Consider the following 16,256-nt stretch of genomic DNA (forward strand, 5'->3'; position numbering starts at 1 on the left):
TGACAGAAATCGGAAAGGTCACATACAGGTACAGGCCTGGGTATATAGCCCGTAAGGTGGCAGAAAAAGGGACAGGCAAGATCAGAAACAGGACAGTACCTAGCAACTCAGTAATTGCACACAGACTGAGAAAGAATGTTGCTCAGGCATCTTCCCTTTGGTGGAGGTACCTGAAGTACCAAGTGCCTCTTAGCAATAGGCTGAGGACACAATAGGCATGCGCACACTATTTCAGAATCAGGAAGGGCAGGTGCGGCCACTCTAAGCATACAGCCAGGTAGGATGCACACTGCAAGCAGAGGGCATGGAGCTCACAGCAAGCAGAGACAGGGAGAGAGAGGACAGCACTCACTGCATGGCCAGGAGTGGTAAGTCGATGTATCTGCGTGGTCAGGGACGGGAAGCCATGCAGTGATGCTGGGAGGGATGTTACATACAGCAATTTCAAAACGACATTGCTGTGCACATGTTCCATCACATATCACTTCTGTTAATCGTTACAAGCTTCAGAAAGTGATTAAAAGAATTAACATTCTCATTCTAAAGCCACCCTTCACAGTACAGAACAAGAGATACCTGTGTCAGAGCTACAGCTGCGCCAGCAAAGCCGCCTCAGGAAAATGAACACTGGCATTTCCAGACGTAGCTTCTCAAGGGAAAGCTGCAACGGCATCTAAAACACCATATGCACATTGTTTAGAAAAGAAATAATGACTTTTAAGCGATTCCTTAACAAGTAATAATGCCTGGAGAGCTCCTTATTACATAATATTGTCCTAACTGTATCATGAAAAATTATGCCCCTAACTATCACTTAATAATTAATAATGCCACCAAGTACCCCCAAAACAATATTGCCTCCAGAGTGCCCTAAAAATGTAATAATGCCCCTGAGTGCCTGTTTATAAGTATTGTGGCAGAAAAAAATATACTTACCCAAATCCCATTAAGAGCTCATTGGCCAAGTCTTCTCCTTCTCTAAGAATCCTACTACGAACAAAGGAACATGAAAATTCTGAGGTTGCCTTCGCTGTTCTGTAGGCCAAAGGTCTAAATCGACTTGTGGCCTACAAGACGGAGAGTACAAAAACATGGAACTTATGGCTCACTGCTCCACCACAGGTTAGAACTGTATAGGCATTCTCTGAACACTGACACAGATGAGGGAGGCACCTGCCTGGGGGGATTCATTAGTGTTCCACCGCGTGAATGGATTTGAAGCGACCACCTTCCAGCCTCCCTTCGCGTACACTATGTCTGATAGATGCTCTGAGGCAGAGGTGAAAAGCGCCTTGGGTCAATCTTTTCCCTTGCCACCAGCAGAAGAATTAGAACAGTCCCTCTGGTAAATGCTAAATAAATAATATCTGGTGTTGTATCTTAAAATGAACAAAAAAAACATCAGATTAGCTGATTTGTTGCATTTTTGTCACAAACTGCCTTCTCTGTCTTTACACATAGGATGCCAGAGCAGATTGTGTTTCTATGATAGCGTGCCATATGCGGGAGGCAGAATCCAAAATTCCCATTTAAAGACCATCTCCCTGATATATATTTGCTAATCTTACTCATTACATTAGCATAGGGAATGCTTTAAGATTTTTTCCGAGCGATTTTCCCAATATGCCATATGTATAGAGCAAATCCTTCTTTTGATTCTGTGTATAAAATATTTATCATTTGGCGCAGTCGTCCTCTGGCGCAGTATTTGCAAATTCATTTCCATTTATTCTGAGAACATGGTAAATTGGATAGAAATGAGAGCCATTACATCTGCAGTAGCTGATTACCAGGTTTTGTTTGTGCTGCTGAATCCACAAATTGATAAAAGTCAATGCAGTTTAAGATGACTAAAGGCATTAATTTCTACACCCTATTGTAGCACTGGGGCCAAGCACCGACTGATCAGAATAGTCTGATGAAATCTACAATATACAGTAGTCAGGAATAATACCAGGCACAGATTTACAAACTGGTGGCAAAAAATGCCAGAAATGTTCTTGGAATTAATTTACATAAGAACTTTAATGGGCATCTTCAGGAACGTCATTGAGATGTGTCAGAAGATAGCCCTGGAGGGGTCTGTGAGTTGGGATTCCCGAATAGAGAGACACCTAATACTCTATGGCTTTTAACAGTCACATTACGATTCCACTGAAGTTACCAGAGCTGCAGTCAACCCTACAGAAGAGTCAGAATCTCACAGCCAAATGCCGAAGGGAAATGGTGCTTGACAAGGCAACAATCTCTAGGGGTCCCAGCTCATATGGACCTCCACAGATACTTGTCCTTACATATCTCAAAGAGAGAGAAAATCATAGGTACTCTAGGTTGTGAAGTTCAATACGTCCAAAACCTTATATCTTAAAAGCATTAAAAAACATACACAATTTATGTTTTGTTTTTTTTTAAATCACAAAAAAAATAAAATAAAGGTGCACTTTCTGGCAATAAATTAAGTGATGCACAGCCTTCGTCTAACTCCACTTCTAACATCCAGACCCATGACATGATAAATTGCATCTTTTTAGGTCTCTTAGGATTAAGATGATCTAAGGGAGAAATACATTTGTAGACAGGACAGGAGTGTCACTCAAACTTTGGTCAAAATCTAGCTTCATCCATTTTTATTAAATTCAGAACACTTGGTCTTTGGCTTTAACCCCACGCACGAGAAAGACGCAGGAGCACCCGTTTATTGTCTGCTTGAAGCGACATTATGAATAAGACCCAGGCGGGGTCAAAACATTTATTACAATTTAGGTTGCATATTCCTGCAGTTTGCATATCCAAAGGAGTTTGCGGTGAAATACTATCTACAGTTTTCGGGGGTTACACGTCCCACTTCATCAGCACCTCGAACTACCCAACTAGAGGCACGCCAATCTCTCCTTTTTGCGATTTAAAAGTCTGCAGTTACAGTGACGGCAGACTTGCTCTCAAGCCAGGACAACCCCTTTAACACTGTGAAGGTCCTTCATAGACTCAACTGTATCAAAGTTCTTGGTATGACTGGTGAATTATTTCCTATGGTGTGCCCTGTAGCTTTGAAGATATGCCATGGGCACTGCACCACCAAAGACTGATGCACATTAGAAGGGGATTTTTCCATGATGTCCTTGTACAGAGACATGTAATACTAGAGACAGGATAGGACCGTCCTGATTAGGTATACCTTGTTGCGGTGGGATGGCTTTTACGCTTTTTTTTCCATGAAATTAACTACAGTAAGTATCCTATGTTAGTTACACATACTATTACTGTTTACATATTACAGGTTATATGATCATTTTGCTTTTTTCTTGAGTTTTGTCTGTGAAATGGCCACAGTGTGAACATACTCTTATGCATTGCACATATATCAACTTATATACAGTGGGGCAAAAAAGTATTTAGTCAGTCAGCAATAGTGCAAGTTCCACCACTTAAAAAGATGAGAGGCGTCTGTAATTTACATCGTAGGTAGACCTCAACTATGGGAGACAAACTGAGAAAAAAAAATCCAGAAAATCACATTGTCTGTTTTTTTAACATTTTATTTGCATATTATGGTGGAAAATAAGTATTTGGTCAGAAACAAACAATCAAGATTTCTGGCTCTCACAGACCTGTAACTTCTTCTTTAAGAGTCTCCTCTTTCCTCCACTCATTACCTGTAGTAATGGCACCTGTTTAAACTTGTTATCAGTATAAGAAGACACCTGTGCACACCCTCAAACAGTCTGACTCCAAACTCCACTATGGTGAAGACCAAAGAGCTGTCAAAGGACACCAGAAACAAAATTGTAGCCCTGCACCAGGCTGGGAAGACTGAATCTGCAATAGCCAACCAGCTTGGAGTGAAGAAATCAACAGTGGGAGCAATAATTAGAAAATGGAAGACATACAAGACCACTGATAATCTCCCTCGATCTGGGGCTCCACGCAAAATCCCACCCTGTGGGGTCAGAATGATCACAAGAACGGTGAGCAAAAATCCCAGAACCACACGGGGGGACCTAGTGAATGAACTGCAGAGAGCTGGGACCAATGTAACAAGGCCTACCATAAGTAACACACTACGCCACCATGGACTCAGATCCTGCAGTGCCAGACGTGTCCCACTGCTTAAGCCAGTACATGTCCGGGCCCGTCTGAAGTTTGCTAGAGAGCATTTGGATGATCCAGAGAAGTTTTGGGAGAATGTCCTATGGTCTGATGAAACCAAACTGGAACTGTTTGGTAGAAACACAACTTGTCGTGTTTGGAGGAAAAAGAATACTGAGTTGCATCCATCAAACACCATACCTACTGTAAAGCATGGTGGTGGAAACATCATGCTTTGGGGCTGTTTCTCTGCAAAGGGGCCAGGACGACTGATCCGGGTACATGAAAGAATGAATGGGGCCATGTATCGTGAGATTTTAAGTGCAAACCTCCTTCCATCAGCAAGGGCATTGAAGATGAAACGTGGCTGGGTCTTTCAACATGACAATGATCCAAAGCACACCGCCAGGGCAACGAAGGAGTGGCTTCGTAAGAAGCATTTCAAGGTCCTGGAGTGGCCTAGCCAGTCTCCAGATCTCAACCCTATAGAAAACCTTTGGAGGGAGTTGAAAGTCCGTGTTGCCAAGCGAAAAGCCAAAAACATCACTGCTCTAGAGGAGATCTGCATGGAGGAATGGGCCAACATACCAACAACAGTGTGTGGCAACCTTGTGAAGACTTACAGAAAACGTTTGACCTCTGTCATTGCCAACAAAGGATATATTACAAAGTATTGAGGTGAAATTTTGTTTCTGACCAAATACTTATTTTCCACCATAATATGCAAATAAAATGTTAACAAAACAGACAATGTGATTTTCTGGATTTTTTTTTCTCAGTTTGTCTCCCATAGTTGAGGTCTACCTATGATGTAAATTACAGACGCCTCTCATCTTTTTAAGTGGTGGAGCTTGCACTATTGCTGACTGACTAAATACTTTTTTGCCCCACTGTATATGAGCTATATATATAGTAGCACATACAGTATATGAGCTACTGCTCATTTCTTTGGTTTTACAGCAAAGTTAGTATGGGAAAAAAAATTGTAGATAACCCTTTATCTTTCATCCCTAAATCTAATCCCTTTTCTAAATGTACAGAACAGATATTTGCGAGCGTTTCTTTGATAAGGATTTTGATATTCTTGAAGTAACTTGTCACAGATTCACAGAGACCCTTTATTGGTCAATTGATCAGAGAATACAGATATGTCAGGATTTGAAGCTTTAGAATTCGGATATGTCACAGTCTCCACCATGGGAGTATCATCCAAACGCTGATAATACTTAGGAACTAATGGAGATGAGGTATAGTGCAGTGATGGATCTGGAGGGTAACATCTGACAGATAGATGATAAATGGTGCACTTGAGCTTTAGAGCGGTGATCAATTGAAAAGAGATTATGTCAGTCTGAGAGGAGGTTACATACATTCAAGCCAAATTTCTTGGCAGATGGCATACTAAAATACTCATTCAGAGACCCTTGTACAAGAAATGACAAATAGCTGCCTTTGTCCCCTGTTACTTTGCATGGTAAAATATTTGCAGAACCGTATGAAATCAGGTACCTGGTATCATTGCCATGTATTGTACACACTAGATCAATCTTAGAAGCATCATCATTTCTTCTCTGAAATAGATCTTGAATTACCTTTCATCGCATTAGCAATGAAGCCCTTATAAAGCATAAGCATGTCAATAAATGGGTTTATCTCTTGTAGCTAAGTATCAGTATATGTCAGGAAATATCAGTGAGGCCATTATCAGTCATATGTTAGGCTTTTTATTACAGCTGCAATACCCAGACGCTGTATGTTTTTACTGAATTATTTTAGTGATCTAAGTTTAGTTCATAAATACAACGTTGGCATTAACCCTTCCTGACAGAGCCAATTTTAATTTTTGCGCCTTTTCTTTCTCCTCCACATAGTCATTTGATGACTTGTTTTTTGCACTACGTGTTGTAACTTAGAATGATGCCATTCATTATAACATTCAATGTATTGAAAAAAAAAAAACAAGGAAAAAGATTCCAAGGGTGGTAAAATTTGGGAAAAATACAAATGTTTTTGAATACTTTTTTTACTTTTTTTTTTGTTCCATTAGAGTGAATATCACAGTGTTGCAGTATATAGTTTAAAGGGGTATTCCCATCTCCAAGATCCTATCCCAAAATGAAGGAGGTCCAATAATAATACCTATCAAATTCCTCTAATTACAAGTCTAGTATAGATTTTTTGATTCGCTATGTCTCTTTCCTCATGTGTAGGCATTGCAGGACCTTAGGTATCCATGGTTACGACCACTGATATAGTGACAGTTAGTTAGCTAGTATGCCCAGGTTGTGGTGCAGTGGGTCCACGCCCAGCAGTGTTACACCTATATCCATAGCATTGATATTGCACATATCAGCAAGCACAAGTCTCCAGAACAGTTTTTCTTAAATAGCACAACCCTGCACATAGGGTCTGTTAGGTAAATCAGGAGTACATTTCACTGTAGTTCAGTAGTTTGCTAGACCCACAACAACACATTCTGACCTATGGGTCATATTACCATTGTTCATTTCTACAATTAAGCCCCTGTTTTCTCAGCTATAATTGCTATCATCTAAGGCCTCTTTCACACTTCAGTCTTTCGGCGTCAGTCAAAAACCGCCATTTTCGTGAAATGGCGGATCCGCCATTTTTTTTTGGCGGATCCGCTATTTTCCCATTGACTTGCATTAGAGACGGATTGTGGCGGATGGCCGTCCGTTCCATCCGCCATGCGACGGATCCGTCGATATTTGGCGGACGTTGTCTAGACATTGACGGACTTTGTAACGTTTTTTGGCGCCGCCGAAAAGGCGGACCGCGGCGGATCTGTCGTGTCCGCCTTTTTTTAGAATGGGCGCCTATGGGCGACGGATCCGTCGCGATCCGCTTTGTGGCGGATCCGTCGCCTCAATCCGCTTTTTTTGATTGAGCATGCTCCAAAAAGTGGATACTTTGCCCAGACAACCCAAAAACTATATAAGGACAGGTCATTCCCAAATGTACCAGCCAGCAAGACAGACCCTTCAATGCAAGAGAGACCCAGCCAGACCCTGCCAGCAAGACCTTGCCAGCCAGCCAGAGAGGCCCTGCCAGCTAGCCAGAGAGGCCCTGCCAGCCAGAGAGGCCCTGCCAGCCAGAGACACACTGCCAGACCCTGCAAGCAAGATCTTGCCAGCCAGGCCCTGCCAGCCAGCCAGAGAGGCCCTGCCAGCCAGCCAGAGAGGCCGTGCCAGCCAGACCCTGCCTGAGACAGCCATGTGAGTACTGACATCCAGCGTGCATGTGTGTGTGTGTGTGTGTGTGTGTGTGTGTGTGTGTGTGTGTGTGTGTGTGTGCATTTGTGTATGACGTACTGAGTACAGCAAGAGCTTTTAAAACCTGAATCCAACCTGAGGCCTGCCGTCGTCCTGCAACAGCCAGTGCCCTGCTACAGTCCAGATCCACCCCGAGGCCTGCCACTGTGAATATATCAAGCTCCAGCTGGAGGACTGATGGCCGTGTGTGTGTGTATTTTTGTACTGCTGTGTGCTTTTGTATGTATGTGTTCATGTGCCTGCACCTTATTATGCCTTCGTCAATATTACGCCTGTTCATGTGTTATGCTTGCGTTATGACTCTGCTTGCAGGTATGTTTGTGTGCATCTTGTTGGTTGCATGTGCATTTGTCAATGCCATATTGGTTAATGTTGATTTTTGATGTATTTACTAAAGGTACCGTCACACGCTGCAGCGATACCGACAACGATCCGGATCGCTGCAGCGTCGCTGTTTGGTTGCTGGAGAGCTGTCACACAGACCGCTCTCCAGCGACCAACGATGCCGGTAACCAGAGTAAACATCGGGTTACTAACTGCAGAGCCGCGCTTAGTAACCCGATGTTTACCCTGGTTACCAGTGTAAAAGTAAAAAAAAAAAGGTAAATTCCGCTGTCTGTCCCCGTGCTGTGCTTCTCTGCATTGTGAGCGCCAGCCAGCCGTAAAGCAGAGCACAGCGGTGACGTCACCACTCTGCTTTCCGGCCGCTGTGCTTACACAGGGCAGAGAAGCAGAGTGCTGAGGGACAGACAGAAGGTGGCTGTGTGTGCGTGCGTGTGCCTGCCTGCCCTGTTTATATGTTTTTCATACTATGCTGGTATTTTGAATAGCTGTGGTGTAAAATTTGTTTTGTGTGTGTGTATAAATGATGTGTGATGTGTTCTGCATCTTTGTTGTTTTCCATAATGTACTTGTATTTCAAATAAAGAGCAGTGTAGCTCCTACTGTACCCTAAAAAAAAGAAAATTTAAAAAAATATAGTAATAAAAATTTCACAAAACTGTCAGTAGTCTTATTTCAAGATAAATGTAATATTGGGTAAACATGCAGTAAAGGGTATATATACAAATGTGTAATGCAAATCTTTGCTATAGAATATGTTATCTGGTTTTAGAAAATACAAACTGTAGGGTAATCATAATTAACAATTTTGGGGATTGGTATTTTAATTTCGAATGAGGAACATTTTTTATAAGGTTAAACTTTGTTTAGGTGGGTTTTACCAGCATGCGCATTGCGCATATCAAGTTCTAAGTAGTTTTGGTGTTGTTTTAAAGGGATTTTTTGGGGGTTTTTTTTGTGGGGAAACAGGAGGTAGAGGGTTTGGCAGCTTGTGCATCAAGTTTGACGGTAGAATTTTTTTTTTCTTTTGTGGTGGGGGAAATCAAAAATAAGTTGGCACTGTAGGTACTGTAGTAGGTACTGACCCAAGACGTACACAAGCAGGCTCCCCATTTTTTTTTAAAAGTTGTAAGTGTAAAGTCCTGAAAGCTGCATCTATCCTTTTGTATAGTAGCTTAGAACTCTCTTTATGCTTGCAGATTCTAGGGACCAAGAGGACCCAAGCAAGGGACCGACCGACCCAAGCTATAGGCAAGCCCCAAGTTTTGGAAACAGATGTAAGTGTAAAGTCCTGAAAGCTGCATCTATCTATCTATCCTTTTGTATAGTAGCTTAGAACTCCCTTTATGCTTACAGATTCTAGGGACCAAGAGGACCCAAGCAAGGGACCGACCAACCCAAGATAGACGCAATATCATAATGTCTTCTTCTGAGAGCCCCCCAGCACATCATCAGCAAACTGAGGTGTTAATTTTTTTTCTTCATAAATTTTTTATTTTGGTGCAACAATGGCAATTGTATTTTAAGCCTTTATGTGTTTATTCTGTATTCACAGGAATATGAAGCAGAGGGGCTAACAGAAGGAGACGGACAGGGTGGAGAAATACAAGGAGCGGGAGCGCATAGTGTAAGTTTTGAACAGACCGATCCTCACATACAATGCACTACACCCAACACAAACATTCAGCACAGCACACACAATACATATGCCTCGATCAAAGAACATTATTAATTTTATTTTTTTTTTTAAATTAGTCTTCACAATCCGGGGCTCGACGTAGAGTTCCTCAAAGCACCTCCCATAGTCGTCGGAATGATAATCGCGGCGGTCGCCGAAGAGTAAGTTCCTTTTTGTTTTGGTGTTTAGTAAAATGTAAAATTCATGTGTTGTAATCTTTCCCTTTTTATTCTTATCCTTTTGTTAGGCTTCACAGCGTGCTCCCGAACAAGATGATGAAGAGGAGGGCATCGATGTGAACACCCTCATCGAAGCAGTACAAAGTCGGGAGCCGCTGTGGAACATGTCGGACCGCCGCCATGCTGACCAGTTAATCACCCGACGGCTATGGGAGGAAGTGTGCAGTGCTGTTATGGATAACTGGGAGGAACTCGATGCTGGGGCCCAGGATCTAGCGCGTAAGTATTCACACTTCATAACCTTATGTTAGGCATGATTTAATGTGGTGTATAGTAACCAATTTTTGCTTTCTCTTTCCAGGTAACAGGATTATCGTGCAGTGGCGGTCACTCAGGGATCGCTTCAAGAGGGAGTTTAATAAGGAGATGCAGGCCCCGAGTGGATCTAGAGGACGCAGGAGCAGATACAAACATGCCAGAGCCCTGTCGTTCCTCCGGTCGACGCTGCTGAGCAGAAGGTAAATATTCAACACCACATATTTTCAGTCAAACTGTAAAAATGTGTAACCTTCAATTTTTTTTGCAGCAAGGGCAATTGTAATATCCAGATACTAATTTTTTTTTTTCTTCTTTAACAGCACTTTCTGCAGCACTCGGGAGCCTGCATCAGAGTTGCACCCCTCTGGAGCGATCCCTCAAGAGTCCGCCACCGGGGACCACGTCGACCCCTCTGTTTCTGCACCTTCCCTTTCGTTTGATCCCTCAGCCTCATCCACCAGCGCTGGAGCAGTAGGGCGGACTTCGTCATTTGAAGCTGCAGGTGATGAGTTAGAGTTCCCTTTACCCCACCCCTCTGCCACTGCCGCAACATCTAGACCAACTTTGTGGTCAGGACGGCAGCGCCAGAGAGGTCAGGAAAGGAGCTATGCGCCTGACTTTTTGCAGCTGAATGCATCCTTTCACAGTGCCATCAAGCTTTTGAGTGAGCAAACGTCTGCTGGGTACAATATGCTTAACAAAAGCATACTTGAACTCAGCAGTCGTCTTGATAGGATGCAATCAGATGCAAATCAGTCACCAAGGCACTGTTTTTTTCAGTCAGTCCTCAGGCACATGGAAAATCTAACTCCTGACCTGCAGATGCATGTGATGCAAGGCTGCCACACTGCTCTAGCGCAGGCGATGTCCCATGCCCCTCCACCTACCCTTCATGTGTCAACACCTTTCCCCTCTCAATCCACCGTCTATCCTCCCGTCCGTCCTCCTCCTGTCCGTCCTCCTCCCGTCCATTCTACTCCTTCGTCATTTGTTCCTTCCCCCCTTAGTCTTTCCCAGTTTTTACCGTCCCCCTTCCATTCTTCCCCTTTAACTTCTCCGTTCCCAATCCCACCAACACCTTCATACCTCCCACACACCACATCTGCACCTCAACTCTCTACACAACCTCATGTTTTCACCACCCATTCTACTTCTGTTCCTCCCCGTGATGTCCTGTCCCCCACTCTCGACGTGGTCCACCCTGTCAGCCCCTCCACTACTATCTCCACCCCAAACTATGAGAATCTGTAAATAAATAAACAGTTTTTTGGTTTAAAAACAATTTTATTGTCTTTCTCTTTTTTTTTTTGTAAAGTTTTTAAATCACCAAGGTTATGGCAATAGTAACAATAACAGTGTTTAAAGGGTACCGTTGCAAAACATACAATGCTGCATTAAAGTACAAAGATTTTGTAAGCAAACAAAAAATGGTATTTTTACACGTGTAAAAAGAAAAAATTTTTTACACCATTTCATACTGCCAGTCAACTGATCCTGCAGGAGACATGAAGTAGTCTGCAAAACTGTCCCGCATTCTGGAGACTGCTACTGGACTGCGAAAAGTGGGGTTTTGGTAATCCCGTAAGGTGCTTTCAGAAACATTATCCTCCAGGGAAACTTGTTCTTTTGATAAAACAAAATTGTGCAGGACAACGCACGCTTTGACCACATCATCGACAGTTTCAGTCTGCAGTTTAATTGCAGTTAGCAGGACTCTCCATTTGGCAGTTAAGATGCCAAAAGCACATTCCACAACTCTTCGTGCTCTGGTTAAGCGGTAATTGTAAATTTTTTTCCTCTGGGTCAGTCCACTACTTCCAAAGGGTTTCAGCAAGTGTGGGGAAAGCTGGAAGGCATCATCTCCAACACAAACAAATGGTAATGGTGGACTAGTGGTTCCAGGGAGAGGTCTAGGGGGCGGAAAATCAAATGTCTCTCCATATAAACGGCGCCCCATTGGTGAATTTTTAAAGATTTGTGAATCATTTGCGCGTCCATACGCACCGATATCAACAGCGATGAACTTGCATTGTGCATCGGCTATGGCCATCAACACAATAGAGAAGTACTTCTTATAGTTATAAAACTGTGATCCAGAGCCTGAAGGTTTGACGATCCGTATGTGCTTTCCATCAACTGCTCCAACACAATTTGGAAACTGGCAAATTTGCAGAAAATTTTTGGCGATCTCCAGCCACCTCTCCTGTGATGGCTCTGGGATGTATTCCGCTTGTAGGCACTCCCACAATGCCCGGCAGGTATCTCTGATGATCCCCGAGATGGTGGATATCCCAAGTCGATACTGAAAATGGAGGGATGAGAACGACTCTCCAGTTGCAAGGAATCTGTTAACAAAACGAAAAGACAATAATTAATAAAAAAATTCAAAAAACAACATTACAGTTATAAGTCTGATGAATGAGAATCATTTAAAAAAAAAAAATTACTTACCGAATAGTCACCATGAGACGCTCTGCTGGTGATATTGAGAATCGCATCTGGGTGTCTCGTCTACGTATACAGTCTTCCACATAGCCCAATAAAAACTCGAAATTTTCAGCTCTCATCCTCACATAATTGAAGAACTTTTGAGGGTTTTCCCTTAGTTCCATGTAAAGCGTGGAATAAACACCACGAGTCATACGTTGTGCTGTGATGGGATGGATCCACAGCCTTCTCTTCCGCCGCTGCCGTAGGATGCGCAGTCTTTGTTCCTCCCTCTCTCGAACGCTGACTGCCAACTGATTTGCCTCAAAAGTAAAATCCGCATAGATCTTTGCAATGTTCGCCAGGACTCCTTCCATTTCTGCCACTTTCTCTACAACCTTTCAAAGATGTGGTGTAAATACACGCTATATATAGTTTTGCAGTAGTATCCAGTAGCCAATCACATTGAAATCCTCCCCTTTTAAAAAACGGATCCGTCAAAAAACGGTTACAACGGATGTAAAAACGGTCGCAACGGTTCTAACGGATCCGTTTTTTAAACGGATCGGGGCATCTGATCCATCAAAAAAACGGATCCGTTAGAACCGTTTTTCCACCAAATTTGACGGATCCGTCGATCCGCCACGATGTCGGACCTAACTGACGCCACACAACTGAAGTGTGAAAGAAGCCTAAGACTTACAGTAAATGTCCAGTCCACTTGCAGCCTCAACTCCCTAATGAAGCCAGTTACCTGGCAAAACATGTTGGAGAGGCTTAGGAGCAAGTTTTCATAACACTTGCCAGTGATTGTGGAGTGGGAATGAGGGGGATATAGGTAGCGGCCGCACCATATTTCATACTCCTGAATACTGTCATTATATAGGACTACATGGTGGCCCGATTCTAACGCATCGGGTATTCTAGAATATGTATGTCCACGTAGTATATTGCCCAGTTACGTAGTATGTTGCCCAGCCACGTAGTATATTGCCCAGCTACGTAGCATATTGCCCAGTCACGTAGTATATTGCCCAGCCACGTAGTATATTGCCCAGCCACGTAGTATATTGCCCAGCTACGTACTATACAGCACAGAGCCACGTAGTATACAGAACAGCCACGTTGTATATTGCCCAGCCACGTAGTATATTGCCCAGCCACGTAGTATATTGCACAGCGACGTAGTATACAGCACAGAGCCACGTAGTATACAGAACAGCCACGTAGTATATTGCCCAGCCACGTAGTATATTGCCCAGCCACGTAGTATATTGCCCAGCTACGTAGTATATTGTCCAGTCACGTAGTATATTGCCCAGCCACGTAGTATATTGCTCAGTGACGTAGTATATTGCCCAGTCACGTAGTATATTGCCCAGTCACGTAGTATATTGCCCAGTCACGTAGTATATTGCACAGCCATGTAGTATATTGCACAGCCATGTAGTATATAAATATCGATATTTGCAGATGATACAAAACTATGTAAAGCAGTTAATACAAGAGAAGATAGTATTCTGCTACAGATGGATCTGGATAAGTTGGAAACTTGGGCTGAAAGGTGGCAGATGAGGTTTAACAATGATAAATGTAAGGTTATACACATGGGAAGAGGGAATCAATATCACCATTACACACTGAACGGGAAACCACTGGGTAAATCTGACAGGGAGAAGGACTTGGGGATCCTAGTTAATGATAAACTTACCTGGAGCAGCCAGTGCCAGGCAGCAGCTGCCAAGGCAAACAGGATCATGGGGTGCATTAAAAGAGGTCTGGATACACATGATGAGAGCATTATACTGCCTCTGTACAAATCCCTAGTTAGACCGCACATGGAGTACTGTGTCCAGTTTTGGGCACCGGTGCTCAGGAAGGATATAATGGAACTAGAGAGAGTACAAAGGAGGGCAACAAAATTAATAAAGGGGATGGGAGAACTACAATACCCAGATAGATTAGCGAAATTAGGATTATTTAGTCTAGAAAAAAGACGACTGAGGGGCGATCTAATAACCATGTATAAGTATATAAGGGGACAATACAAATATCTCGCTGAGGATCTGTTTATACCAAGGAAGGTGACGGGCACAAGGGGGCATTCTTTGCGTCTGGAGGAGAGAAGGTTTTTCCACCAACATAGAAGAGGATTCTTTACTGTTAGGGCAGTGAGAATCTGGAATTGCTTGCCTGAGGAGGTGGTGATGGCGAACTCAGTTGAGGGGTTCAAGAGAGGCCTGGATGTCTTCCTGGAGCAGAACAATATTGTATCATACAATTATTAGGTTCTGTAGAAGGACGTAGATCTGGGTACTTATTATGATGGAATATAGGCTGAACTGGATGGACAAATGTCTTTTTTCGGCCTTACTAACTATGTTACTATGTTACTATGTTACTATGTATATTGCCCAGTCACGTAGTATATTGCCCAGCCACGTAGTATATTGCCCAGTCACGTAGTATATTGCCCAGTCACGTAGTATATTGCCCAGTCACGTAGTATATTGCCCAGTCACATAGTATATTGCACAGCCACGTAGTATATTGCCCAGTCACATAGTATATTGCCCAGCCATGTAGTATATTGCCCAGTCACGTAGTATATTGCCCAGTCACGTAGTATATTGCCCAGTCACGTAGTATATTGCCCAGTCACGTAGTATATTGCACAGCCACGTAGTATATTGCCCAGCCACGTAGTATATTGCCCAGCCACGTAGTATATTGCCCAGCCACGTAGTATATTGCCCAGCCACGTAGTATATTGCCCAGCCACGTAGTATATTGCCCAGTCACGTAGTATATTGCCCAGCTATGTAGCATATTGCCCAGTCACGTAGTATATTGCCCAGCTACGTAGCATATTGCCCAGTCACGTAGTATATTGCCCAGCCACGTAGTATATTGCCCAGTCACGTAGTATATTGCCCAGTCACGTAGTATATTGCCCAGTCACGTAGTATATTGCACAGCCACGTAGTATATTGCCCAGCTACGTAGCATATTGCCCAGTCACGTAGTATATTGCCCAGCCACGTAGTATATTGCCCAGTCACGTAGTATACAGCACAGAGCCACGTAGTATATTGTCCAGTTACGTAGTATACAGCACAGAGCCACGTAGTATATTGCCCAGTCACGTAGTATATAACACTGCCCATGCAGTATATACAGTGGCCACAGCCCACAGAGTATATCACACAGCCCACGAAGTATATAACACTGCCTATGTAGTATATAGCAGCCACGCGGTATCTAACACAGCCAACATAGTATACAGCAGTGTGGGCACCATATCCCTGTTAAAAAAATAATTAAAATAAAAAATAGTTGTATACTCACCTCCTGTGATCCACCGAAGCTCCGGCGATACGCGCGCGGCTGCCGCCATCTTCCGTTCCCAGGATGCATTGCGAAATTACCCAGATGATTTGGCGGTCTCGCAAGACCGCTAAGTCTTCTGCGTAATTTCGCAATGCATCGCTGGGAATGGAAGATGGCGGCCAGCGCGAGCAGCTCAGCGGACTACGGAGGGTGAGTATAGCAGGGTTTTTTTTTATTATTATTTTTAACATTACATTTTTTACTATTGATGCCGGATAGGCAGCATCAATAGTAAAAAGTTGGGGACACACAGGGTTAATAGCGGCGGTAACGGAGTGAGTTACCCGCGGCATAGCGCGTTCCGTTACTGCCAGCATTAACCCTGTGTGAGCGGTGATCGGGAGGGGAGTACGGTGCGGGCACTGACTGCGGGGAGGAAGGAGCGGCCATTTTCTTCTGGACTGTGCCCGTCGCTGATTGGTCGTGGCAATGGTCCGTGGGCGTTTTGCCACGATTAATCAGCGACTTGGATTCCATGACAGACAGAGGCTGTGACCAATGAATATCCGTGACAGACAGACAGAAAGACAGAAAGACGGAAGT

The 16,256-nt window shown here is 43.5% G+C and overlaps 2 protein-coding genes across 5 annotated transcripts in view; both read right to left on the minus strand.

Annotated features, from left to right (window-relative positions):
• Positions 1-16,256, minus strand: part of HS3ST5 (heparan sulfate-glucosamine 3-sulfotransferase 5) — a 430,773-nt gene that overhangs the window by 19,250 nt on the left and 395,267 nt on the right. The gene's annotated exons all lie outside the window — the stretch shown is intronic.
• On the minus strand, positions 11,329-12,540 carry LOC138680667 (uncharacterized). The gene is made up of 2 exons (XM_069767973.1): positions 12,348-12,540; positions 11,329-12,241 (listed from the first exon to the last, which is right to left on the minus strand). Exons 1-2 carry the CDS (start codon positions 12,536-12,538, stop codon positions 11,359-11,361), a joined length of 1,074 nt encoding a protein of 357 aa, XP_069624074.1. The 5' UTR covers positions 12,539-12,540; the 3' UTR covers positions 11,329-11,358.

This window comes from Ranitomeya imitator, chromosome 5, assembly GCF_032444005.1.
Source record: "Ranitomeya imitator isolate aRanImi1 chromosome 5, aRanImi1.pri, whole genome shotgun sequence".
NCBI lineage: Eukaryota > Metazoa > Chordata > Amphibia > Anura > Dendrobatidae > Ranitomeya > Ranitomeya imitator.